General features: G+C 47.7%; 1 protein-coding gene across 8 annotated transcripts in view; it reads left to right on the top strand.

Moving 5' to 3' along the window:
- The first annotated feature begins 1,769 nt into the window (after window positions 1–1,769).
- Window positions 1,770–26,125, top strand: part of ORMDL3 (ORMDL sphingolipid biosynthesis regulator 3) — a 33,062-nt gene continuing 8,706 nt past the window's right edge. For 2 of the 8 annotated variants that reach the window (XR_015946710.1, XM_035137138.3), the window contains exons 1-3: window positions 1,786–1,960; window positions 14,267–14,321; window positions 18,142–18,333. Coding sequence is in view for 7 of the 8 variants with exons in the window: in XM_035137138.3 (XP_034993029.2) it covers window positions 18,160–18,333 (174 nt within the window). In the remaining variant the exon portion in view is untranslated. Of the gene's footprint in view, window positions 1,961–2,055; window positions 7,359–8,527; window positions 8,665–14,263; window positions 14,322–18,141; window positions 18,334–26,125 lie in introns of those variants that run through there. The other 6 variants (XM_035137142.3, XM_088656274.1, XM_035137139.3 and 3 more) reach the window with 6 other exon arrangements.

The raw sequence follows: 26,125 nt of genomic DNA, 5'->3' as shown, positions 1-26,125 counted from the left end.
CCGTATAGTTAAAGCTATGGTTTTCCGAGTAGTGATGTATGGAAGTGAGAGCTGGACCATAAAGAAGGCTGATCGCCGAAGAATTGATGCTTTTGAATTATGGTGCTGGAGGAGACTCTTGAGAGTCCCATGGACTGCTAGAAGATCAAACCTATCCATTCTTAAGGAAATCAGCCCTGAGTGCTCCCTGGAAGGACAGATCGTGAAGCTGAGGCTCCAATACTTTGGCCACCTCATGAGAAGAGAAGAATCCTTGGAAAAGACCCTGATGTTGGGAAAGATTGAGGGCACTAGGAGAAGGGGACGACAGAGGACAAGATGGTTGGACAGTGTTCTCGAAGCTACGAACATGAGTTTGACCAAACTGCGGGAGGCAGTGCAAGACAGGAGTGCCTGGCGTGCTATGGTCCATGGGGTCACGAAGAGTCGGAAACGACTAAACAACAACAACAACATTAATCATTAAAAGCCTCCCTAAACAGGGCTGCCTTCAGATGTCTTCTAAAAATCTGGTAGCTGTTTTTCTCTTTGACATCTGATGGGAGGGCGTTCCACAGGGTGGGTGCCACCACCGAGAAAGCCCTCTGCCTGGTTCTCTGCAACTTGGCTTCTCGCAATGAGGGAACTGCCAGAAGGCCCTCGGTACTGGACCTCAGAACGATGGGGGTGGAGACGCTCCGGGCATGTACCCATCGGAAACAAAGCACTATGCCTGTCCTGGAACTTTTGCAAGTGGAAATAGTATTGACAATGGGATTGTGTATGGCCACACATCACGAATGTGTATAACCTCACCAGCATAAATCATCAGAAATGTACAATAAAAAGGGCGTCCGTGCTGGAAGTGTTGGGATGATGCAACTCAGCTTGCACTGGAGGCTGATGTGTCTGCAGTGGGGAGAGCACAGCAGAGAGCCTCCAAATTTCCTAGGCTGCAATCGTCTCTACTCAGAATTAAGTTCCACTAAATTAAATTGGAGCTTACTCTCAGGCAAGTGGGGTTAAGATTGCAGCTTTAGGCACCTCCTCAGTGCCTACCCTGCCTCCCATCGCCTTGCCCTGGGAGCTGGTAATCCAGGGCATTTTCCTCGTGGCATGTAGTTCCATTCAAACAATGCATCTTACCTTTTCATAAAAAAACAATTTGAGCAGCTCGATTCCATCAGCCGGTGACGGCGAGGTGCCTGGTTCTCACTGAGATGTTAAACCTGCTGCACCTGTAACATAAAAATAAATAAATAAATAAAATCTCTGTGCGTTAAAGAAAAACCAGCATGCCAGGGGCAAAGACGAAAATACAGTTATACCATGGGTTAAGTACGCTTCAGGTTGAGTACTTTCAATTGAACTACTCCACGGACCCGTCTGGAACGGATTAATCCGCTTTCCATTACTTTCAATGGGAAAGTTCGCTTCAGGTTAAGTACGCTTCAGGTTAAGTACGGACTTGCAGAACCAATTAAGTACTTAACCCGAGGTACCACTGTGCAACCCTAAAATCGAATGGAGGTATCAACAACATCATCATCATCATTTTGTACAGGGAATCACAGACAGTGCAATCTAATAATTGCACCGCCTACACACAGAAGTAATCCCCAAAAGTTAGTTGAATTCGGAAAGGCGACGCAGGATCGCAGCCAGAAAACCCTGCGAGCCTCCGCCTTGCCCGTAGCTCACTGGAAGAAATTTGGGACTAGCGCGAGTCCCAGCCGCTCCCTGGAGAACTACATTTCCCAGCATGCTCCACCGTCCGCTGGTGATGATGTGTCCGGAGAGGCGGTGCTGGCCAGAGCTGCTTGCTGTGTTGTCAGCTCTTGGGAAGAGAAGTGTGAGCTGCGGGGAGCTGGGCTTTCGAGGAAGACCCCACCTCGTGCACCCCCTCCGCCCCCCAGCGCCGTTGCCTTTCCAGGCACAGCCCAGATCTGGGGGCCACGAAGGAAGGAAGCCGTCCCTGCTGGTAAATGAAGTGCATGGGGGGTGGGGTGGCGGTGGGGCAGAGAAAGGGACCCGTCTGCTTCAGCCAAAAGCACAGCTTGGGGGGCGGAGGGGGTGCTTGTATGTGCCGTGTTGTAAACGTGCCAAGGAAGGAGTGGGCGGCCAAGGGAAGGAAGTTTAAAAAATCTGGGCCTGGAGGGGGGGAAGCACCTTGGAGAGGAAGGGATGCAAATATATGGTAAATGGGAGGAGGTTATGCACAGTTGCTTGGGGGAAAGGGTGTGTGGGTTAAGAACAGCTGCTGTGGGTGTTGATAAGGGAGACGGTGTACTTGTGAACGCTTTGGAGCGCTGCTCTCGTTCAGAGAAGCTGGTGGGTTGCTTTTAAAATGTAGCCTGGGGAGGAGAACTACAGAGTCTCTGAAGTTGGGAGTGACGTGCTTGCTCCCCCTTTGGAAATGATTCTGGGCCTAATTTAAGAGTGAGTAGAAAAGTCTAACCCAGCAGAAGCAGGTGCTGAATGTTGTGGGTTTGAGATACGCACACAACTTTCTGGGTATCTGAGCCCACAATTTAGTTCAGAGCCTGGGAATCGCTAGTGCCAGCCTTGTTTAAAACTCCTGCACCGAGCTTTGCCACTGCGTTTTAGCGTGTGCACGTGTTTGACTTAAGCCAAGAAGAGTGAAGGTTGTCGGGAAAGCATGAGGGGTTAGGACAGGAAGGGGAGAGGGGGTGGAAATCTCTCCCAAGTGTCTGCAAAAAACAACAACCCACAAACCAAGCAAGAGCAAGTGTCACTGAGGTCACATCCACACCAAACATTTAAAGCCCTCTCAAACTGCTTTAACAGTTGCGCCTTCCCCACAAATAATCCTGGGAATTGTAGTTTTTAAAGGGTGCTGTAAGTTGCTAGGAGACACCCTTACAGAGCTACAGTTCCCAGCACCCTTAACAAAGTACGGTCCCCAGGATTCTTCATGAGAAACTATGGCTGCTAACTTATGGCATGGATGTGACCTAGATGACTATGTTGTATTCTAGAGTTTTGGGGAGTTTGTACAGAAAATGTGTACAGCTCTCTCTAATGTTGTTGGAGGTGGGGGAGCATATGCATGACTTCCTTGGAACACCCAACTTCTATACGGGACAGGAAGCAGGTTTGGGCACAACACCCTGCCCTTTGACCTCTTTTTCATCATCTCTAATATGTCTGCTGAAGCAGCCAGCTCCATCAACTCATCTGCCTCAAGGCAGAACTCCTTTTTACCCCGAGATTCATATGCTGATGTGGTCAAAAACCCCTGTGGTGCTATGGATAAAATTAAATATTGCCCTTGCTCAATGCGCCTCCCGTTCCCATGATACTTTTCTGCAGTAGAACATAGCGGAACATCTTTTGTGATTCTTACTGGGTTTGTGTCCTCCAAGAGCAAGTGTAGACTGTTTTGAGTTTGTGCTAGGAAAGAGTGAGGTCACCTCCAAACCATAGACTTTAAAAGCACTCATATGTCACTTGAACCTTCATGGCTTCCCCTGAAGAATTCTGGGAACTATAGGGATTGATTGATTACGGTTCTTGACCAGCACACATAAATATGCAATACATAAGACAATAAAAGAAAAACAGTAATCTAAAAATAGGCAATAAATGTAGGTTTTAACAATTGTTTAAAAGAAAACTGATTAAAAGAAGTGTTACTACTTAGGGAGGTAGACTACAGCAATTAATAACACTGGGTCCTCTTTAGCTAGTCCTGAAGATATTTGGACACTGCTAATTAGATTAGACCGAATTTTTATGGCTCTAGCACAGAATTTGGCTACCTTCGCTGACACGTTAGAGTTAGCATCGGAAAGAAGCCACTCTATATAGAAATTATCCGAGCGTCCAGGTAGCTCTGCCAGTATAGTGTGGATAAGCTCGCCTCGCACCTCCTCGTAGAAGCAGCATCGCAAAAGTATATGGCGGATAGATTCCACTTCTCCTGATCCGCACAGGCAGCATCTCTCACATAAAGGGATCAGTTTGTACTTCCCCTGGAGAACTGTTGAAGGCATTATGCGGTTACGGGCCAAAGTGAATGCTCTTCTATGAGAGGGAATTTCAAGGTGGAATAAATATCTGGCTGGGCGGGCCAAGTATCTCCTTTCCTCCTCAATTAGAAAGTGAGGTACTTTACTTAAATCCTTCTGTCTTTCTATATCTATAATCCTCTGTTTGATAAGGGTCTTTGCTGTATTAAGATCATGTGACATAAGGCTGGATGGATTGAGGCCTATACTCAGCATCTTATTCACTATGGTCTTGCTCCAGAGGGATTGATAGTTTATCTTTCACTAGCAACAGAAGTAGGCCCTGAGGATTCATGTTAAGTTTCAGCCATAGATTACAAGCCTGCATCCACACTCTGGCCTCCACGCAGGTCAGGCCTGTTTCTAATCGTATGGCAGCGTTTGACACACACATGGCATTTGTAAAGCCGCTCTAAGGAATTTGGACTGTACTCTTTCGGCTGTCGTCAGATTAGGTGGCGGGATGGTTGGCCCCAAAGAGCAGCTGAGCCATCACCTTAGCCTCATACAGTTTTAAAGCTGCAGGAATATACTGTCCCCCCTTTGTTCTAAGAAAGCTTAGAAGAGGATTTGTGGGCTGCTGCTACTGACTGTATTAAGTGGGCTTTCTTTAGCCCTTTATCGTGAAAGACGCTGCCTAGATATTTTAGGCAGTGGACCTGCTGGGAGCTATAGCTTATTCCCCTGAAGAATTCTGGGAACTATACCTTATTAGGAGCGTAGAGATGGGAGACCCATCACAGAGCTATAATTCCAAGCACTAGAGTTTCCCAGGATTCTTTAGGGAAAACCATGACTGTTCAAGTGGCGTATGAGCGCTTTTAAGTACATGGTGACTTCGCTCTTGGATGGCACACCAATATATGTAAACTACCAATATAAACTACAAGAAAGAAGATTCCACCTAAACATTAGGAAGAACTTCCTGACAGTAAGAGCTGTTCGGCAGTGGAATTTGCTACCAAGGAGTGTGGTGGAGTCTCCTTCTTTGGAGGTCTTTAAGCAGAGGCTTGACAGCCATCTGTCAGGAATGCTTTGATGGTGTTTCCTGCTTGGCCAGGGGTTGGACTGGATGGCCCTTGTGGTCTCTTCCAACTCTATGATTCTATGTAGGGTTGTAGATGTGCCCAGCAATGTAGGGCAGTAGAAACTAATAGACCGGCATTGTGAGGCCTTAAGAGGATTTGCATTGCAAAGAAGCTAACCAAAGCAAATTGGAATCTATTTGCAACCCAGCAATGGGTTGGAGAATCTGGAGGCAAACATTGCAATTTCTATGCAGTATCTTTAGCCGAAAGCCGTAGAGCAGGAAAGGATCGGGGAAGGGGAACCATTATTGTGAAACCTCCCTAGAAATCTGACCTCTTATCCATATTCTCAGTTCCAAGAGAAGCAGGACAAATGTTGACTATATATGGCAGAAATGTTATTTTTGGGAACTATTTGCAGGAGTTTCGTCAACAAGAGACCGGTCACAATCGCTCTCACCCACCCTTCCTTGGATCTTGCCTCAGTTGGAACGTTGCACATAGTTTTCAAACCATTGTGTTTATGTTGGGGGGGGGGATTTGTACAAAGACTGGATCCAAAAAAAACAAGGGGGGAAAAGCAGAGATGGTTATTTCAGCTGTCACTTAGTTTGGCTATAGTCTTGTAGTGGAGTGAGGTGGCAGAGGTATACTGCAGCAGACTTCAGGAAAGCAGATCACTCCCCGGTGTAAAAAAAAGCAAAAGGGCTATTGTCACTCTACACATGCAGAATGTCCCCGGGTTCAAGCCCTGGGTATCTCCAGATGGTGCTGGGAATGTCCCCACATCTAAAACCTTGGAGAGCTGCTGCCAGTCAATGTGAACAGGTCTGACTCGTATAAGGTTCTTAAAAGCGAAAGGCTTCCATGCAAACAGCATATTAGCACATTGGAGACTGGGCTGGACTAGAACCTAGTTGTTTACTTGCAAGGAGGTACGGCTCTATCAAAAGTGGCACCACCCGCCCACTTGCAGCTCCAACAGGAAAAAGGCTGCTGTAATAACTGTGTAATGACAGACAAACTGCCCTGTGAGGAATATGTACTGGAAGGCAACTTTATATGCCTGGTAAATAAATACTGACTTGGAATTCTACCCTGCCTCATTCTTTCGCTTGGGCAGACCAGGTTATAGATTTGGGTCTAAGAAGTGGGAATAGGGTAATACTGGAGAGATTTACTAAGCTTGGGAAAGCTAGGTTTGGCTTATTTTTTGTGGGTTGGGGGTACCTTTATCCAACATGTGGTAGATGATGTGTCTATTGTTTGCTTTGGATCCTTTCAAACAATCTAATTCCTCTTGGTTGACTGCAAAAGACAATGCCTATTGAGAATAAACTTGCTTGTCCGAAACCAGCCCCACTTCATCCCCAGTGTTTGGCCATTCCTTTTACCCCCAATAAACCTTCATAATGTTTTATAGCTGTTGAAATCCGTTTACAATCACATACCATTTGGGGGGAAAGGTTTGGAAATTGAGAATACGATGGGCTAAAAGGAGGCTGCTATTTCTGGAGTCTGAAACACGATCCTAACTTCCTTTACGGAAGAAATCCTATCTGTGAATGCACTGTGTGTTGCCTTCGCTTCCTCCATGCCCACAGTATAGCTTTAGTGGGTTGTATACAGTCTTAGTCCTACGCAAGAGTAGACCTACTGGAATGAATGGGCATGGCCAACGCTGGTCCATTAATTCCAACGAGTCTTGAGCAGAGCGCTGTTGGATGTGACCCAACATGATTCTGTTTATCCAGACGTTTTGGGTTCTCTCCAGTCGAGTGGGACGGCTAGAGTCACGCTGCAAAAAGGTCACTTAGAAAGAGCCAAGTCAGTAGTCCAAAGAGCACCAGCCTGATGCACAAGTGATGCTGGAATTAAAGAATCACCAGCCAGCAGAGTAGGAAGCGCCCTTAAGTATCCTGTCCTAAGGTGCACGTTGCAAGGATGAGATGAGCAAATAAGTGTGACTACTGCACCATGCATGGGCAGAGGCGGTGGCAGGACAAAGGGATGGAAGAGACCTAGGGACACATGACTCAGACCATTGGTCCACCCAGCATTGCGGTATGACACTGCAGGATCTCATCCTGCCCTGCCAATTGATGGTTGAGCATGGCACCCTCTGCATGAAAAGCCTGTGCTCTGCCGTCAAGCTAAGCTAAAGAATCCTCAGTCCAGGCTCCTCCTGCGCAGCCAAACTCTGGTTCAAGAGAGCTTTAAACTCCATTTAACTCTGGTTTACCCAGCTCTTTGAACGGTTTGGTTGCCTTTTCCAGCACCTTTTTCCAGCGCTACGGCCTCGACACCAGAACTGTGCAAGGTATGTGCAAGATAAGGCATTATTGACATAGGAAGATTTGTTTTTGATCCCGAATGAAACTGGCCTGGTTCCTCACAATGATCGGCCATAGTTTATTAACTCATAGCTTGTTTGACCATGCTCAGCAGCTTAACAGTGGCTCGTTTGCTGCCAACAAACCGTAATCCGAATGCATCATTTGTTGTTTCGATTACAAGCATTTATTTGTTTCAACTAGGGTTTGGTGTTACATGCAAACCTGGCACCTTTCCTTAACCCATGGTTTGTTTAGCCAGGCCACCCCTATCCACCCTGGATGCTCACAAAGCTGCAAAGGCATGAAAACAAAGTAAAGTTTGGAGGAACGCGCTGTGGTTAATAATTGTCTGTGGGACAACTTGCGGTTAATCGTGGGTTGCTGTCATCATATTTTTGCAATAATATGGTCAAAAAAATTTTTCTTAAAAAAGAAACCACTTTTAAAAAGTTACACAACCCATGTTGTTTGATTAAATTAGTATCCTGGCTCAGATTAGCTTGTTCAAGCCTAGTTAAATTTGCCTAGAACATTATGTCAATACAAAATGATCCTCAACTGAGACGGTTGAATTAAACCCCCTCAAATAAAAACCAGGACTTAAGAAATCAAAGGCACTTGCTTAAACAAACAGCTTAGCAAATAAAGTCATCGAAACGTTAGATCTGGAGGTTTCAGTTTCTGGCTGAAGTAAGCTACCCAATATAGTCTCGTCTCAATACTCTTGTATTTTGTTCTGGTTGGCCGGAACGCAAGTTGCACAAGTTTAGCTTGGTGAGTGCAGAGGCTGAGAAAAACCAAAATACCTTCAATAGGAGTATATAGGAAGACCACTTAAAACAGATTTGTGATCCGTGGTGCAGCCTGGGGCATGCATGTCTCTTTCCAACGCCACTCTGGAAACTACAACAAAATGTTGCAGTGTGGGGTGTTCCCTGTTGAGAATTCCAGCCATTCTATTCCCCCTCGTTCACCAAATCATTGGTATTCCATGCTCACTAAGCATGCTCAGTTCTTATTGGAGCTGTTTCTGGGGGTCCCCACCACCCCAGGCTTCCTTTTCCTGAAGTTTGTATCATAAAAGGTTTGGGGCTTTTTAAGTTCTGCAAACTTTGGAGTTCTCCCAAGCCTGCTAATACTTTCTTCTTGTTAGCTTCAGAGCAACAACACTCACGTCCGGGATGTTGGAAATAGAGGGAAACAATCAAAGCCCTGCAACAAAACGTTGCAGGTTATCCCTGGTAACCTGAACCTGCAGGGGGTTGAAAAATAAGAGTTACCATCAAATATGTGAGTTCCTGTTCTAATTTGGTCTTTTACTTCACGTGTAATGGAGGAAAATGTGGGCTTTTTTTACATTTAAAAATGGAACCAGTCTGCTTGCAAGTTAATAGAGCATGAGGTTTCTGCAGGCAGCTGAGTGCTTGGCTTGCTGTTGGAGGCCAAATAGTCCCACCTGTGGCCTGAAATACAGCAACGGGCTACTTTACAGGGCTGCTGAAAGCTGTTCTTCTCCAGCACAGCCCTCCAAGCTGCAATAGGAATGTAGCAGTGAACTACACTGCAGGGTTGTTGTTGCCCAACTTGCAATGTGGGGATTAAAGTAGCAGACAGCAATGCAGATTTGTTGGAAACCAATCAAGAGTCTGGCCCGCAGTATTTGGTGTGAGCTGCACTCAGAACTGTCCATAGTCTCTCTCACAGGCAGCCAATTTCAACCTGGAAGTATAAGGACAGTGATCTTGCATTTGATCTGAAATTTTCATTAGCGGTGTTGGAGACTATTCCATTTGTTGCTGCCTTTTTTTGGTGTGTGTGTGTGAGAAAGAGACAGTGAGGAAAGTGGACACACTGATGCCTAGCCCTAGCTGAGTTACAATCTTGGATTTCTCTACTGGCGACTATGGGCAGTTCTCAGTTTTGTCTCTGGGGACATTTGAAAATAGCTGCTCAGCGTAAACCAGGAAGTGACCTATCTAGAATTGTTCCTTCTCCCCTTTATACCAGGGGTGTGGAGCGTTTTTGGCTCCACAGACCAGAGTGTTATCAAGGTGGGCAAATTTGACAGGTAGGCAAACAACTATATGAGTGAGAATTTTGAGAATATGCCTGCGAGTTTTGAGATTGCTCTGTGGGCCTGAAGTTCCCCATCTTTGCTTTATCTGTCCCTGCAGTCATCTCCCAGCCAGTTCATTCCATCTCCCCACCACTGCCACACCCCTGACCTCTCAATATTCCACGGCATTTGGTTATTATGGGCCTGTCTAACTTCTGTGTACGCATGCCTAGGATTGTGCTGTAAATGGCCATCTGTGCTAGTTTTCCATGCCAAAGGAACAAGTCCTGTTGGTGTTCCTTTAAAAGGAGGACTCATCGCGAACATTGTTATTAGGAGGCATTAAAAAATAGCCACTTAAAAAACACCACACCTTTGCTGTTTTTACAGTTTCACGCAAAATGATCTCTCTGTCGCTCACTCACTCCCCCTCCCCTCCCCAAATACACAACACATGACGAATAAGTATAAATGTGTATCTATTGAGAAATTGCTTGGATCCAGGGTCGCCTGTCCTCATTTTATGCTTCGACGCAAAGTTAATAAATTCAGTGTCTCATCTGTCCTTGTAGTTCTCCGGTTAATGTAACTTAAGACAGGAGCACATTCATCAGGCATGCTTGCTCTGGTGCCAGCTGTTTCCAGCTGTTTATTTGCTACCCACCAGCACCCCTTGTGCTCTCTCGATATGCAGCCAGATTTACCATTCTGATGGTTTCTGAGACTTTTAATGAACACTCTTCCTTAAATGGAGTTCGCTTCATATGTTGCCTTGTCACCGTTGAAAGCTTTTAACACGATCACTTATTTATCCTTTGCAATCATCAGAGGCTTTAAAAATTAACCACGACAAACGCTGTCAAAATAGGCCAGGGGTTTGTTTGGTTTTTGTTTGCAGTCCGAATCTGAACAGGAACAAAAGTGGGCTGTTAAAATCTTACCGAGGAACCCAACCCCTCTCCAAAAACATATTCTGAAATGGAGCTGGTTTAGAATGTTGGGAGGGGCATCCTAAAAGCGAAGAGCAGGTCTTTTGAAGAAGAAAAAAAAGTGTAATTGGTGTGATATAGAGACATTGCTTTCCCATGCTGTCCTCTCTGGTTGAAGCAAGTTTTGAAGCCTTCTTTCTCCCCACCCTGCCCCGAAACACGATGATAGCAGGACAAATACCCCACTGTCAACAAAACCTCCACCACACCACATTTTAGATTGCTTTCAAAACGCACACTGTGAATGCTTGCGAGCTGAGCCCGGGTACTACCAGGAAAGACCCCACTAGACCCCCGTGGAAAAAACAACAACAATAAGCTCCAGTGTTTTCAGCCGATATGGGAGAGTTCCCTTTTTGGACCCCAAATATGGCTCCACGTGAGTGGAACGAACCACTGTGTGCCTCCGTAAAAATAAAGGGCCCCTTAGAGCCAGCCACTTCTTGCCATCTCTGACTGTCTTCTTGATGGCTGTGGCAGTCCTAGAAGAGGAATGGAGGACTACCAATGGTTTTTCAGGTGTTCCTGAATTCCATCTCCCATCTTCCATGTTTCTGTTAACTAATACAACATCCTCAATGACCATTTGTACCACTTTCAGACTTTGGGTTCGCCGCAGCCATTTATTTCCATCTTGGCCATTGGCCTTGTGGTTGGGGGCAGGGAGGGGGATGAGTGGGTTTTGGGAGTCACAGCAGCATCTGAAAGGCCTAAGGGGTCCCTATCCTTGCCCTAGAGGAAGACGAGAAAGCCAAGATAGCTTCTCAGAATAGGTCCTCTGTCTGGTTCTCCAGGTACGGATCGAGCTTTTTTCCTGTGGCTCATTTCATTTGCTAAACAGGCAACATCCGTAGGAGTACTGGGTGTTAAGGATGCAGCTACAGTGCCCTAAATCTCAGTTCAGCCCAGAGGATGTAGCTGTTGCATTGATTTAAACTGCACTGACATGAGCAGATCCATAAACTACTTTGCACAACCAACTGATCCTGATTTGTAATGTGCTTGCTTCAGATGCAAGGAGGCCTGTGATAAATCATCTTGTTTCAACCCAAAAAGGTACTAAAGGTAAAGCTAAAGGGACCCCTGACTGTTAGGTCCAGTCGCGGACGGAAATGTACTATTAGGTCTTATTTTTGATGTGCTGGACCAGCACAACAGCCCTGTCAAAATGTTAATGGGGTTATAGCTACCGTATCTATAGCCCACCCGTCAGATGTCAATGAAATAAACAACTATCTGACTTTTAGAAAACACCTGAAAGCAGCCCTGTTTAGGAAAGTTTTTAATGTTTGATGTTTTATCGTGTTTTTAATATTCTCTTGGGAGCCCCCAGAGTGGCTGGGGAAACCCAGTCAGATGGGTGGGGTATAAATAATAAGTTATTGTTATTGTTATCTATCTATTCCAAGCTTTTATGGTCTACCCATCACCCGTTGGTCCCCAGGCAGGTTACGCAGGTGGCGCTGACCACCAGGGCCATCTCAAGCACGTCGGGCGCCCGTTTCTTGCCGTGGCTGGTGGGCGGGTCGGCGGTTTGAATCCCTGCAACGGGGAGAGCTCCCATTGCTCTGTTCCAGCTCCTGCCAAGCTAGCAGTTCGAACGCACGCCAGTAAATAAATAGGTACTGCTGTGGCGGAAAGGTAAACGGCATTTCTGAGCGCTCTGGCTTCCGTCACGGTGTTCCATTGCGCCAGAAGCGGTTTAGTCATGCTGGCCGCATGACCCGGAAAGCTGTCTGTGGACAAACGCCAGCTCCCTCAGCCTGAAAGCGAGATGAGCACCGCAACCCCATAGTCGCCTTTGACTGGACTTAACCGTCCAGGGGTCCTTTACCTTACATACATTTTTTTTTTAAAAAAAATGCAACTCAATCAGTCTTCAAGGACAGCCCCAAGTACAGTGGTCAAGTTAGACCCTTCTCTGCGGAGGAAGGGCCATAGCTGCTAAACCAGCTGTAGCTGGCAGTAATCGTCACCAAAGCTACTTGATGATTCACAAGAGTTTTCAAGGCTCTCTAGTATCAGTGCATGTGGAAGCAGCATATTTTGGGGTGGGTGGGAATGTAACTCTTTACATTTATTTATTTTATGCTTATTTATCGCTGCATTCATTTCATAAGAATTTGCAATGGTCAGTGTTTGTGGCGTTTGAACAACTCGCGGCCCTGCCAAGCTAAATGTCACCTGGCAACCTTGGCAAGAGTATTTCCCACTCTGGCAAGGCCACAGGTTCTTGGCTTGCCCGTCTTTCATCCCAGGATAAGCAGCCACATAAATAAAAGTAGGATAAATAAAAGTAGGAGTAGGTACCTAAGGTGTGGCTGGTCCCCACTGGGAGTTCATGCACGTTTGGGTTTGAGGTGTGGCTTTGCTGGCAGAAGAAGCCAGATCTTGACTGCCATGTTTTGAATGATGGGAAGAAACAGCGGACTTCAAGCCCAAACTAGAGCAAGTTCCACTCAAAGCAGATCCATTGAAATTAATGGACCTAGATTAGTTGTGGCCATTAACTTCAATGGGCCTTTTCTGAGCTGAAAACCAGCATTGGATGCAACCCAGTGGGGTTAAAGACCAAAGCAGATGCAGTTAACAGGCGGTTTAAGGAATGGCTGTGGCTCAACCGGAATGACTGTAGCTCATTGGTAGAACATCTGCTTTGCATTCAGAAGGTCCCTGGTTCGACTTGTGGCATTTCCAGGTAGGGGTGTGAGAGATCCATGTTTGAAACCCTGGAGATCTGCATACACCATACTGTTTCCTGCATTGCAGGGGGCTGGACTAGATGACACCCGGGATCCCTTCCAACTCTACAATTCTGTGGTTCTATGACCATGCTGGACCAGAGGTCTAACTCTGTATAAGGCAGCTTCCTTTGTGTTTTAAATACAGAGAGAGTATTCAACAGTGCTCAGTTTCAGTTTTGGTTGTTCATTAGTGTTGCTAATATTGTTCTGTGGATTAGGAGAGCTGTATAGTGGTACCTTGGCAGTCAAATGGCTTAGTTGTCAAACAAATTGGCTCCCAAAAGTTGCAAACCCAGAAGCGAGTGTTCTGGTTTGCAAACGTTCTTTGAAAACCGAACATCCGGCGCGGCTTCCGTGGCTTCCAATTGGCTGCAGGAAGCTCCTGCAGCCAATCGGAAGCCATGCCTTGGTTTTTGAGTCGTTCTGGGAGTCGAAGGACTCCTAGAATTGATTAAATTTGAGAACCAAGGTACCACTGTAATGCTTTGTGAATTTTATCATACAACTTTTCTTGCTGTTGTGCTGTTTCGCCTTTGTTTTTAGTTGCTTTGTTAATAGTGTTTCATAGAAGGCAGTTCTATTTTACTGATGGTTTGCGATCGTTTTGATGATGATTTTGATAATTATTTTATGCGATTACGCTGTGGTTGTGATGTTCTGCTATGTTATCACTTATTGTATATAAGCCGTTTGGGACTCACATGAGTGAAAGCTGACGGCAGTCTCAATGAGGACTCTGAGACTTCATTTAACAGACTGAGCCACAGCAACGCGTGGCCGGGCCAGCTAGTAGAAATATAAGAAACGAAACGAGTTGTTCAATAAACGCAGCGAAAGGGGAGGACATTCTCAGTTTAACAACAATACGGGTGCGTGGGTAAGGGGTGCTAAATCCCACCCACCTACAATTTACCACCCTACAGCACCTCTTCCCAAGCACCATTTGTCAATCAGTCCATCGCTAATAGATGAGCCCAGTCAGAGATTTGGGAGTGGGGTTCTGCGTGCTGCACACCACGTGCTCCTTTTTTGTTTTGTTTTGCTTCTAACAATGTATTTTCCTTTCTCTCTCCACGACCACCCCTCCCTTTCTATTTAAGCAGAACGGGAGCTGTCTCTAGTTCCACTCTGATACGTCAGTTCTGCCCTGCTGGAGAGGTAAGCAAGGATTAAAGTCTGACAGCTTATCAAACACTCTCCCATATTTGCGCAAGTCCTTGGTTGGCTGCAGTGGTATGAAACCTCGGTCAGGAAACCGCTCAGTTGTGTCTGTCTTTTACGACCAGAGAAAAGAAAAAGAAAAATTGCTTCAGCAGTCTGAACTTTGCCCTCCAGTGCAAGGAGATGTTTTCCTGTGCAATCCCAGTTTTGAAGCCTCGGTGGACGATTGAAGTCCCCTCCCACCATGCTGTTCCTAGCCATAACCACGGAGATAAGAAAGGCTAGGCCTCAGGGCTGCCGGGCCCTTACCTCTTCTAACACACATTTGCCTGCTCGAGGACGCAACTTTGCGCCGTGCTGTAGTCATCAGTAAAACAAAACTCCACTTGCAATTTTTTTTTAAAGCCTCATAAAATGCTTTGCCGAAACAGGTTGTTAATTTTTATAGCTCGGTATTTTCTCTCTTTTTTAATTGGTCTTTTAAACTAACGCCCAATTGCTGCCATAGTTCCAGGATAATAGCTGGAGCTTCTGCAAGGCAAATGTTCATGAATAGAGAGGGGCGATAGTAGTGTGTGTGTGTGTGTGTGTGTGTGTGTGTGTGTGTGTGGAGAGAGAGAGAGAGAGAGAGAGAGAGAGAGAGAGAAGCTCTTGGACAGAAGTGGTGTCTGATAATGCCTTTTATTGGCCAGCTTCATGTGCCGATCTCGGATCAGAAGGGTGTGTAAAGAAATGTTGTGGCTGGTCACATACCTGTAGAACTCCCTTTGGGAAGGAAAACATATGGACCAGGTATCATGTTCTTATATGCACAAGAATGTGAACAGCAAGTAATATAGGAAGCGGACTTAAACTGAGTCAGGCAAGTGGTCTATCTAGCTCAGTATTGTCTGCACTGACCAGTAGCCACTCTCCCAAGGTTTCAGACAGGGACATTCCCAGTCCTACCTGGAAATGCCGGGAATTGAAGCCACGACATTTCATACACAAAGCAGATGTTCTTCCACTGAGCTATGGTCCTCCCTCCATGTACAAATTACTAGATCAATGGGGAATCCACACTGCAGTGACAAAAAAAACCATGGAAATGCTGTCCAGCTATTGATTTTTCGGGTGTATAAGAATGGGGGAAACCCAAGAAGCCAGCCAGAAAAGTGGGACGTATGAGTATGTATGTTAGAAGCAGAGAACCGTGTCAATCCAAGATTACTCTTTTTTAAAAGCAATACATAATTGGTGTCTGGATAGCCCCACTAGAAAAAATGCTATGGATGAACCTTTGCTTTAAAATGAGTGAGTGGATTGTGCCCTACTGTTAAGCAGGCTGATGTGCAGGTAAAGGACCCTTGTTGGGTGAATTCAGCCTAGAACAGGAGGTTCTATAAATAGCTACAGAAAATGTGTCTCACTTGCATCCCAGCTGCGTAGATAGCAGCCCACAGACAGGCCAGATGTTTGGGATCTGACTGAGATTACATGAAGCTTGAAGGACAGAGCAGCTACGGAAGCAAGTGCTCTCGCACTCTCCCTCTCCCCGCCCCCCAATCAAAGTGGCCAGGGCAATGCAGAAGGCAGAACTACAGACTCTATAACAGCATTTGTGAACATCTGGTGTCCACGCTGCCTAATGATGCAAGAGGCCGGACTGCAGCTGCCTTGATAATTAGGGCACATTCATTGTAGAGAACAGATAATTAAGACATTTTGGAAATGGGTGCCATGGGAAACTCCTAGGGTAGAGTAGGAGGAAGTTGAAGTGCAATGTGCATATTCTGCCAGTTGCAATTGTATTGCATGCAAATTGGATAGTTGTACGGTGCTCCTTTATGGGACTGTTTTGAAAGGCTTGCTGAGAAGAATTTAAGCAAAGCAGAGAGTGGCTGTATATAGCTCATTGTAGGAACACCTGCTTTGCAAACAGAAGGTCCCAGATTTAATCCTCAGCATTTCCAGGTAGGGATGGGGAAGACCTCTGCATGAAAACCAGGAGAGCTATTACTAGCCTTGGCTAACATGGTGTCTTCCAGATGTTTGAGACTATAACTCTTCAGCCCCAGGCAGCACAGCTGGAGGGCGCCAGGTTCGTGAAGGCTAATGTAGACTCTACTGAGCTGGGTGGGGCAGTAGTGTGACTCTGGAGTAAGGCAGCATCCCATGTCCATTCAAAAGTGTTGCATGGATGCTGAATGGCATTACTAAAGAAGAGGCAGGAACCAAGGCACCCTTTAAACTTCTTACACCTTCTGAAACCTGTGGCTGGTCCCTGTTTCCTGTTTAACTGTGCCCCTGGCCATGCTCACTGGAGAGGTGGTGCAGATGTCTTTTTAAAAACATTGCGATGTTGAGTGTGTGTAGCAGAGGAGTCTGTACCGCTGGTCCTCGCCCACGCCCCAAAACTAAATATTGAGTGGGAGATGGATGTGCCTTGACCCTAGCGCATAGAACATGTAAGTGCTGGTTGCCAGAGTGCCACCCCCTTCTTTGCCATCCCTTTTGCCAGCCCTCTTACCTAAATAGGAAACGTTGCCTAATGTGTGTGTTGTTCTGCCTTTGAGTTGCAGCTGTTCGGTCGTCAGGACAAGTGGATCAACTGTGAGAGCAAACATTGCTCCATCTGCTCTATGCATGTATTCATTGACTCTGCAATCGGAGGCTCTGCCTTGCGCTGGCTTCTGAAGCAGGTTGTGGCTGGGGCCCAAACTAGATCCAGCCCTCGTGCGGCTGATTCTTCACCCCGCCCCACCTAAAAATAAACAGCTCCTCCAGGGGTTGAACCATATTGCAGCTGTGGTGCTTTAAACCCTTTACACTTGCTACAGTCACCATTTGGATCGGGATGGGTGTGTGCATGCACACATTCCTTCTCTTTGCAGCAGGAGGAAGGTTTCACATGGTGCAAGCAACAGGGATGGGCCCCCTCTTGATTTGGAGCATAACCACAGTGGGGTGCACACAGGGTTGGGGGTGACCTTCCCCATGCCAAGGTATTACTCCAGCTCCCCCACTTGGCTATTTGTTGTGGGAGGGGGAATCGGCCGCACAAGGATTAAAGATGTGAATGACTTCATGCCCCTCTTGGCCCCGGCACAACTTCGTAAGCCGGAGCATGGCAGCGCATGCCATTGCAAGGTAAAGACACGCCGTGTGCCGCAGATAAAATCAATATGTAATGGCAGTGTGCCTACGTGATTGTGGTGACCGTCGGTGTGAGGATTGTGGGTGTTGCATGTATTTAAGGATGCCTAGATGTGTTTTTGATTGGCTGGAGAGTTCTAAATCTAATTAATGTTAGGACCCTATGCAGTGGTATCCAAAGGAAGGGAATTACAAGATGGCCTCCCAGGTCTACGGGAAGCCAGTTGAGCAGGGATGTGGCTGCCCAGATGATCTTGGTCTGCAACTCCCTTCTCCCCTGATCATTCACCCTGCTGGCTGGGCTTGTTGGGTGGCTGAAGTCCAGCAACACCTGGCACATCTGCTACTGAGCATCTACAAGGGCCGTACCCTCACCTAGCTGCATTCTGAATCAGCCTCGCCCTTTGGTGGGATAATTAGGCTTAACGATATCAGGGTTGATTTACGGAAACATGCAAAAACTGACCCAGGCCAGAAACACATGGAGCCACCTGCTGCGGGGGTGGGGAACCCACAACTCTCCAGACCTTGTCGGACTACAACCCCCATCTTCCCTAGCTGTGGCATGGATGATGGGAGCTGTATGGCCGCAGATTCCCCCAGCTCTGGTCTTTTCCCCCCATATTTGGGAGCTTTTCCTCATCCTGCTAACCTACCTGTGTCCCTCTGTGTTCTGCTGCAGGGCCGCCGAGCTGGGGAGATGAACGTGGGCACAGCTCACAGCGAAGTGAACCCGAACACCCGGGTCATGAACAGCCGGGGCATCTGGCTTTCGTACGTCTTGGGCATCGGCCTTCTGCACGTGATCCTCCTCAGCATCCCCTTCTTCAGCGTCCCTGTGGTTTGGACTCTGACCAACATCATCCACAACATGGTACGGGGAGCCCCTTTTGGAGCAGCTTTGAGTTCCAGCGTTGGGCATTGTAGGCAGAGGGTGCTTCTGCAGGCAGTGCAGGGAGGGGGAAGCCAACACAATTCCCACCCCCACCCCTGTACTCCTTATAACACAGGGGCGGGGAACCTTAGGCCCAGGGTCAAGTACTGGCCTCCAGAGCTCCCTAACTGGCCCTTTTCTTCAGCCCTCCAAGAAATGGCCATCTAGGCTATATGAATGTCTGATGTCTAGACCAGGCAGCAGGCAAGTATCCATCTAGATGCAACTCTAATGCTATCAGCTGGATTGTCCAGAGAGATCCATCAAGTTGTCAGTGCCAAGGATGGGATGGTTGCTATGAGCATGCAAGCTGAGCAGGGAGTCACTCTTTTTTTAAAAAAAAAACACGTTTGTGGATTCATCCTAAGCATTGTTGTGCCTACCTGCCAGGTATAACAGGCATTGATTTTTATTAGGGTCTTGGTGGTGGTGGTTTTTAAATCTGCAAACCAACCCACTTTTAGTCGTGAAATGCTTCTAACGGAGACCTCTTTTCTGACTTCACTTGTTCTTGCAGTCAGTGTCCATTTTACAATTTCTTAAAGATACTGCACATGTGCCCACGCACGCACATTTATACACGCAGGTGGCTGGTTCAGATTTGACAACCTCCGTATAGGAAACTGTGATGTATTATGCCAAGAACCAGTGTGGCGCTTGCATGCTCCCTGCGCCGTCCCCATGTGCTGGCTTTTAGCACTTCTATCACGATTACTTTAAACCACTTTAACGCCTGATCTGGGAAACCATGGATTAATCTTGGTTTACTCACCAAGTGTGGTTTTACCACAGTTTCCCAGTTCAGGTGTAATGGGAAACTATGGTTTAAATTGACTCTGGACCACTAAAGCTTTGTGCAGGAGGGGGGATGGGGGGTGGAGCGCAGGGTTTATTGAGGATTAGTAAGCCATCTGAAAGACACGGGTGGCACTGTGGGTTAAACCACTGAGCCTAGGGCTTGCCGATCAGAAGGTCAGCGGTTCGAATCCCCGCAACGGGGTGAGCTCCCATTGCTCGGTCCCAGCTCCTGCCAACCTAGCAGTTCGAAAGCACATCAAAGTGCAAGTAGATACATAGGTACCGCTACAGCGGGAAGGTAAACGGCGTTTCCGTGTGCAGCTCTGGTTCGCTAGAAACAGCTTTGTCATGCTGGCCACATGACCTGGAAGCTGTACACCGGCTCCCTCGGCCAATAACGCGAGATGAGCGCCGCAACCCCAGAGTCGGACACGACTGGACCTAATGGTCAGGGGTCCCTTTACCCTTTAAGCCTTCTGAAAAACCTCATACATGCTTCTACCCCACCTCCTGCTTTTGTTTTGTGCAAACCTGAGGCTGTTAAGGGGAGAAAATCTTCCCGAAACCCATTGGGAAAACAAAAATAATATCCCAGTTTGAATACCACACCAGTTTGGAAGGTCATGGCTTCACCCTAAGGAATCCTGGGAAGTGTAGTTTGTTAAGGATGCTGATAGTTAACAACAGGAGACCCTCAATAGAGCTAGGCTTTCCAGAGTTCCCTGGGAAAGAGGGATTGATGGTAGGGGGTTTCAGCAGCCTGAAAACAAACTGCAGTTCCCAGCATTCAGTGACAGTTCACGGTGCTATAGTACAGTTTTAAAGGTCTACTGCAGGCACCCCCAAACTGCGGCCCTCCAGATGTTTTGGCCTACAACTCCCATGATCCCTAGCTAACAGGACCAGTGGTCAGGGATGATGGGAATTGTAGTACAAAACATCTGGAGGGCCGAAGTTTGGGGATGCCTGGTCTACTGCAAATGGGGGACTAAAGCTCACAAAACAGGCTGCACAAGGTGTGAAAGTACAATTTAAAATAATCATAATATAATTTTAAGGATGATGGCTGTGGTGTGCCTTAGCAGGGGCTCATTCTCCCTCATCCTTAACATCCATATTTCTGGGCATCTCCCCCCCCCCAAAAAAACCCCACAGTTAACCTTAATCTGCTTAGCCTAATATCCAGACGCTATCTCAGCGCAGACATGGCAGCCTGCTAGCTTATGCCCTGTGCTCATAGTGGTGCATCATTTTGCATCTAGCCAGGGGCGGTGGGGGTGGGGAGCAGCTCTCCCGGCGGGTCACCCCATCTGCTCTGCATGCAATTATTTCTTCACTTTAGCAGTAAAAACAACCGAGAGTGACAGCTATGTGCTGTTTGGCTTCCTTCCCCTCGGATATATTTAACGTGTCACTGGCCCTGTAGGGTGTCTCGCTCAGGATTGTTAGGAGGGCTTTTTATAACTGCGTCAGCGTAGAGAGATGCACTTGCTGTGTTTTGTTTCCACACCGTGATTGTATTCCAAAGCATATGCATTCATCTAAGTCCAGGGAGTGAGGAAACTCAGGCCTAGGGGGCTGGATTTGGCCCTCAAGACATTTCTGCCTGGCCCTCACGTCCCTTCCCAGGCCACACCCCTCACTCGTCTGACTCTGCGCCCTTGTCTCGTGATTTTTACTGGACCGAAATTTGTCTACATTGCATGCCTGGATGTAGGCGAGAGTTTGGCCTCACTCGCCACTGGTATGTGGCCCTTGGAAGACCCCGCCCATGAGAGAATGCGGCCCTTCGTTGCCCCTGATGTAACTGGCATCTAAGAAAAAATATGTCAAAGAGAGATAGGCTGATGCACACACGGGGGGGGGGGGTCTCTCTCTCTCTCTCCTGGCCACCTACTGTGGAACAGCGAGAGAGACCCTAGCCCAGGCACCCCCAAACTTCGGCCCTCCAGATGTTTTGGCCTACAACTCCCATGATCCCTAGCTAACAGGACCAGTGGTCAGGGAAGATGGGGATTGTAGTCCAAAACATCTGGAGGGCCAAAGTTTGGGGATGCCTGCCCTAGCCGGCATTCAGCTGGACCCCAGAATGAGTGAATTGCCCTCAGTACCCACCTGACCTCAGTTGAGCAACTTCGTTGTGACTCTAGTCACCCATTGGTTTCAATTGGACTTAGGTGCAACCACCTTATAATTTGGATCCACCCAATGATTTGCATGGGAAGAACTGAAATCGAAGAGCGTAAGAGCTGGAAAGAATTAACACAAAGGAGTCCGGGCACCTTGGCACCAGTTACTGCCCTGCTTCATTATAATTGCTTCATGACAGGATGAGCTTAAGATGATTTGCAACTGGGAGTTGCCAGCTCACAGATTTTATCTGGTGCTTTTGTTCTATTTCAAGGCTTCCCCACCCCCGCTACGTAGGAAGCGAACACTGTACGGCCTCCAGATTAAAATTCCAAAGAGCAAGAGTTTCTAGAGTGCTGCAGTAGCCTGTTCCGGGAAACTCAAAGCTTGGTGAAATTGGGGCATCTGCAGCTAAAGGATTGTTATTTGGGCAGCTCATCCTCCTCCTCTTTAGTATGGACATATGGCTCTCTCACACCCAGTGCTCATTACCACACCCATCTACTCCAACTTAATTGCAAAAAGCTACAGCCACCCCTAATCCTATATAATAATGTCCAAGATGTCCCTGCGTCCAAGCTGTCCCGTGTGTCCCTGGGGTACTGCGCATGTGCCCCAGGGATACAGGGATTGGACAGCAGAGACTGCGCGCGCGCACTCTCCCCCCCCCTCTGCCTCCTCCAACCGCCGCTCCCGCCGGACACTGCCTCACTGCAGGGCACGTCAGGGAAGCGAGGGTGGAGGCCGGCGAAGGCCTCCTCACAACCCTCCCTGGCCCGTGAGAGGAGCGGCGGTTGGAGGTGGGGGGGGGAGAGAGTGCACGCGTCCTTCCTGTCGGCGGCTGGGGGAGAGGAAGGAAGGAGGAGAAAGCGCTCCTCCGTTCCTGTCCCCCTGCCGCCGACAGCAAGGACAGGTCCCAGGGTTCGGAGAAGCGCTGCGCAAGCGCTTCTCCGAACCCTGGGAGGTCTCCTTGCTGTCGGCGGCTGCGGGAGAGGAACGGAGGAGGAGAAAGCAGCGCTTTCTCCTCCTCCGTTCCTGTCCCCCTGCCGCCGACAGCAATGACAGGTCCCAGGGTTCGGAGAAGCGCTGCGCAAGCGCTTCTCCGAACCCTGGGAGGTCTCCTTGCTGTCGGCGGCTGCGGGAGAGGAACGGAGGAGGAGAAAGCAGCGCTTTCTCCTCCTCCGTTCCTGTCCCCCTGCCGCCGACAGCAATGACAGGTCCCAGGGTTCGGAGAAGCGCTGCGCAAGCGCTTCTCCGAACCCTGGGAGGTCTCCTTGCTGTCGGCGGCTGCGGGAGAGGAACGGAGGAGGAGAAAGCAGCGCTTTCTCCTCCTCCGTTCCTGTCCCCCTGCCGCCAACAGCAATGACAGGTCCCAGGGTTCGGAGAAGCGCTGCGCAAGCGCTTCTCCGAACCCCAGAATTTTCTAGAGCCCGTTATTGAACGGGCTGAAATACACTAGTTTGCTTAATACCAGTTTAACAAAAACTACCCAGCACCTACTGCATTAATTGAAAATGTGAGGAGAGCCACACTTTTTTTGTGCAGGGCGGTTAATAATAATAATAATACAGTCATACCTCGGTTTAAGTACGCTTCGGTTTGAGTACTTTCAGTTTAAGTACTCCGCAGACCGTCTGGAACGGATTAATCCACTTTCAATTGCTTTCAGTGGGAAAGTTTGCTTCAGGTTAAGTACAGACTTCCGGAACCAATTGTGAACTTAAACCGAGGTACCACTGTCGTCATCACCATCATCATTTATTATTTATACCCCACCCATCTGGCTGGGTTTCCTCAGCCACTCTGGGCGGCTTCCAACAAAAGGTTAAAAATACATTAAAACCTCAGTCATTAAAAACTTCCCTGAACAGGGCAGCCTTCAGATGTCTTCTGAACGTCAGATAGTTGTTTATTTCTTTGGCATCTGCTGGGAGGGCATTCCACAGGGTGGGTGCCACTTCCGAGAAGGCCCTCTGCCTGGTTCCCTGTAGCTTCACTCCTCACAGTGAGGGAACTGCCAGAAGGCCCTCGGCGCTGGACCTCAGTGTCCAGATTGAACGATGGGGGTGGAGACGCTCCTTCAGGTATACTGGGCTGGGGCCATTTAGGGCTTTAAAGGTCAGCACCAACACTTTGAATTGTGCTTGGAAACGTTTGCGAAGGTGTTCAGGGGTAATGGAGGCACACTGAATAACGATGCACCCTTGTGTGTTTTTGCATAGCCTGCAACCCCTGCCAGGTTACAATGAGGGCAGGGTTGTCCAGCTTACAAGCACAAGAGCCCTGTTGGGTCAGGCCAAAGGCCTACCTAGTCCAGCGTCCTGTTCTCATAGTGGCCAGCCAGGTGCCTATGGGAAGCCCACAAGCAAGGCAACAGCCCTCTGCCCATTTGTGAGTCCCCCTGCGGGTATATGCAGAGGAGGCAAGCCACTTCTGACACTGGAGGTAGAACGTAGTACCCGCGATAGCTAGTAGCCATTGATGGCCTTTGTGTAATCCTCTTTTAAACCCGTCCAAGTTGGTGACCATCGCTACAACATGTGGGAGTGAGTTCCGTAGTCCACCTATGCTCCGTGTGAAGAAATGGCTTTCTTCTGTCGGTGGCGCAGCCACATCTGGCGCAAGTGGGGTGGAGTTGCCAAACCCCTGGCAGGCCACGATCCATGACTGGCGGGCTGCATTTCAATTGGTAGGGTCGAAGCGTGGAGCCCTGATGTACAGCTGTGTTAAATTTCCCACACCACACATTTATTATTTCATAAAATTTTATATACCGCTTGATTGGGGGGGGGGTGGAGAGAACTCGAAGTGGTCTACAAATCAGGTAAACCAATAAAATCATCCCTAAAAAATTTACAACCATAATTTAAAACAGTATTTCCCAAACTTGGGTCTCTAGCTGTTTTTGGACTAGAGTTTTCCATCATCCCCAACCACTGGTCCTGCTAGCTAGGGATGATGGGGGTTGGTAGTCCCAAAACAGCTGGAGACCCAAGTTTGGGAAATATACAGAAGGTCAAAACCACAACAGAAGAGACTAAAATAAGTCAAAACTCATACAAACTTTCTAAACATTTGGGTAGGCATGTCTAAACTAAACAAGAATGTCTTTGCCTGGTGCAGAAAGGAATCCAGTGAAAGCGGCTGCCTTGATATCAATAGGCAGGGAGTGCCAAACTAAACAAGTTCTTACAGGTGCGGTTGCAGGTATTATGTGGCACTTTGGAGAAGTGCCAATTCTGTTGATTGAAGTGGTCAAGTGGGCACATATGGTAGGCTAGCTGCTATACGTCCAGAATTTCCCAGACATATCCGGGATTCGTCCGTCGGAAATAGCGTCCATACGGAATTTCCAAAAATTGGTAAAAATGGCAACCCGTGTCGGTCATGTTAATTTTGGGGCAAATTTCCTTTTTTTTAAAAAAAAGCCCCAAAACTTCAAAGCTCAACAACTTTGCCCACAAAAAAAGCTAATAGCTTTTATGTCCGGACTTTCACTTTTTGAAATATGGCAACCCTAACATTTGGGGTAAGATGACGTCATAGTTAAACGGGTCCCAAGTACTTAAGAGCGTTATATACCGTGTTTCTCTGAAAATAAGACACCGTCTTATATTTATTTTTCCTCCAAAAAAAAACAACACCACGGCTTATTTTCAGGGGATGTCTTATTTTTTTAATCAACCATGCATAAATATTTTGCACCAAGTACCCTGGGGGTGAAAGCAATTGCATGCAATTAAAGCTTGCATTAACCATGCATAAATATGCATAAAGTGGGCAAGGCAAGAAAAGAAAGGTACCATACCGGTAGTTTTTTGCAACTGGGCTTCGGGGCTCAGCGTGGCGTGGCGTGCACTGCGGCTCTTGCCAGGTTCCGCTCGGTTGGGGCTCCACGTGGCACACACTGCTGGGCATTTCAGCGGGGCAGCAGCATCCGGTTCCGGGCTCCGACAGGCATCTTCCTCTTCCATGGCACCATCCAGACCTGCTCCCACCACTACAGCTTATTTTTAGGGTATGTCTTATATTTTGTCAACGCATGAAAATCCTGCCATGGCTTATTTTATAGGTACATCTTATTTTATGGGAAACACAGTACTAATAGTAACACCTTGAACTCTGCCCGGTGGCAGATCGACAACCAGCGCAGAGCCCTGAGCACAGGTGTTGCGTGCTGAAAGGGCATTCTGCACTAACTGCAGCTTCTGGGTCAAGGGCAAAGGAAGCCCCACAAAGAGCGCATTGCAGCAATCCAATTTTGAAGTAACCGGTGCATGAACAATTGTAGCCAGGTTCTCCCAGTCCAGGAGACCTATGTGTATTACAGGTGGCAAGCTGCCTCCTCCATACCTGTGAAGAGCACATATGCATCTTAGTTGCCGCTGCCATCTGCAATACTTAGGGCAGATTAAGAATTTGCACACAGGCCTGGCTCAAGGCATTTTGTTAGTGTGGTGTGAAATCTGAATAGGCACCCTTCTCTGCCCTGGGTACCGTCGGTCACGCAGATGCCAATAACCGGTGTGGCACAATTTGTGACCTAGAAGTAGATCTGTGTAGGAAATCTGTCTTGCATAGAGCGCCGGCCCTTTGAAAAATTATGTATGTGACACTTTGCCTCCAAAAAAAAGAGCAGGGAGGGGGCTGCCTCTTGAGGCCCCAGTTATATTTTTATGTGCATTACAGCATCTGAATTTCTTAGCACTGCTTCGTAGGCAGCAGAAGTGGCAACAGCTCCCCCTGCCAGCACAAATGTATGAATGACGTATTCCATGCTAGTTCACTGCTCAGTGCTTCCTCC

The sequence above is a fragment of the Zootoca vivipara genome, chromosome 12 (assembly GCF_965207765.1).
Source record: "Zootoca vivipara chromosome 12, rZooViv2.hap1.1, whole genome shotgun sequence".
NCBI classification, from domain to species: domain Eukaryota; kingdom Metazoa; phylum Chordata; class Lepidosauria; order Squamata; family Lacertidae; genus Zootoca; species Zootoca vivipara.
This window is presented reverse-complemented; position numbering and strand designations above follow the sequence as displayed.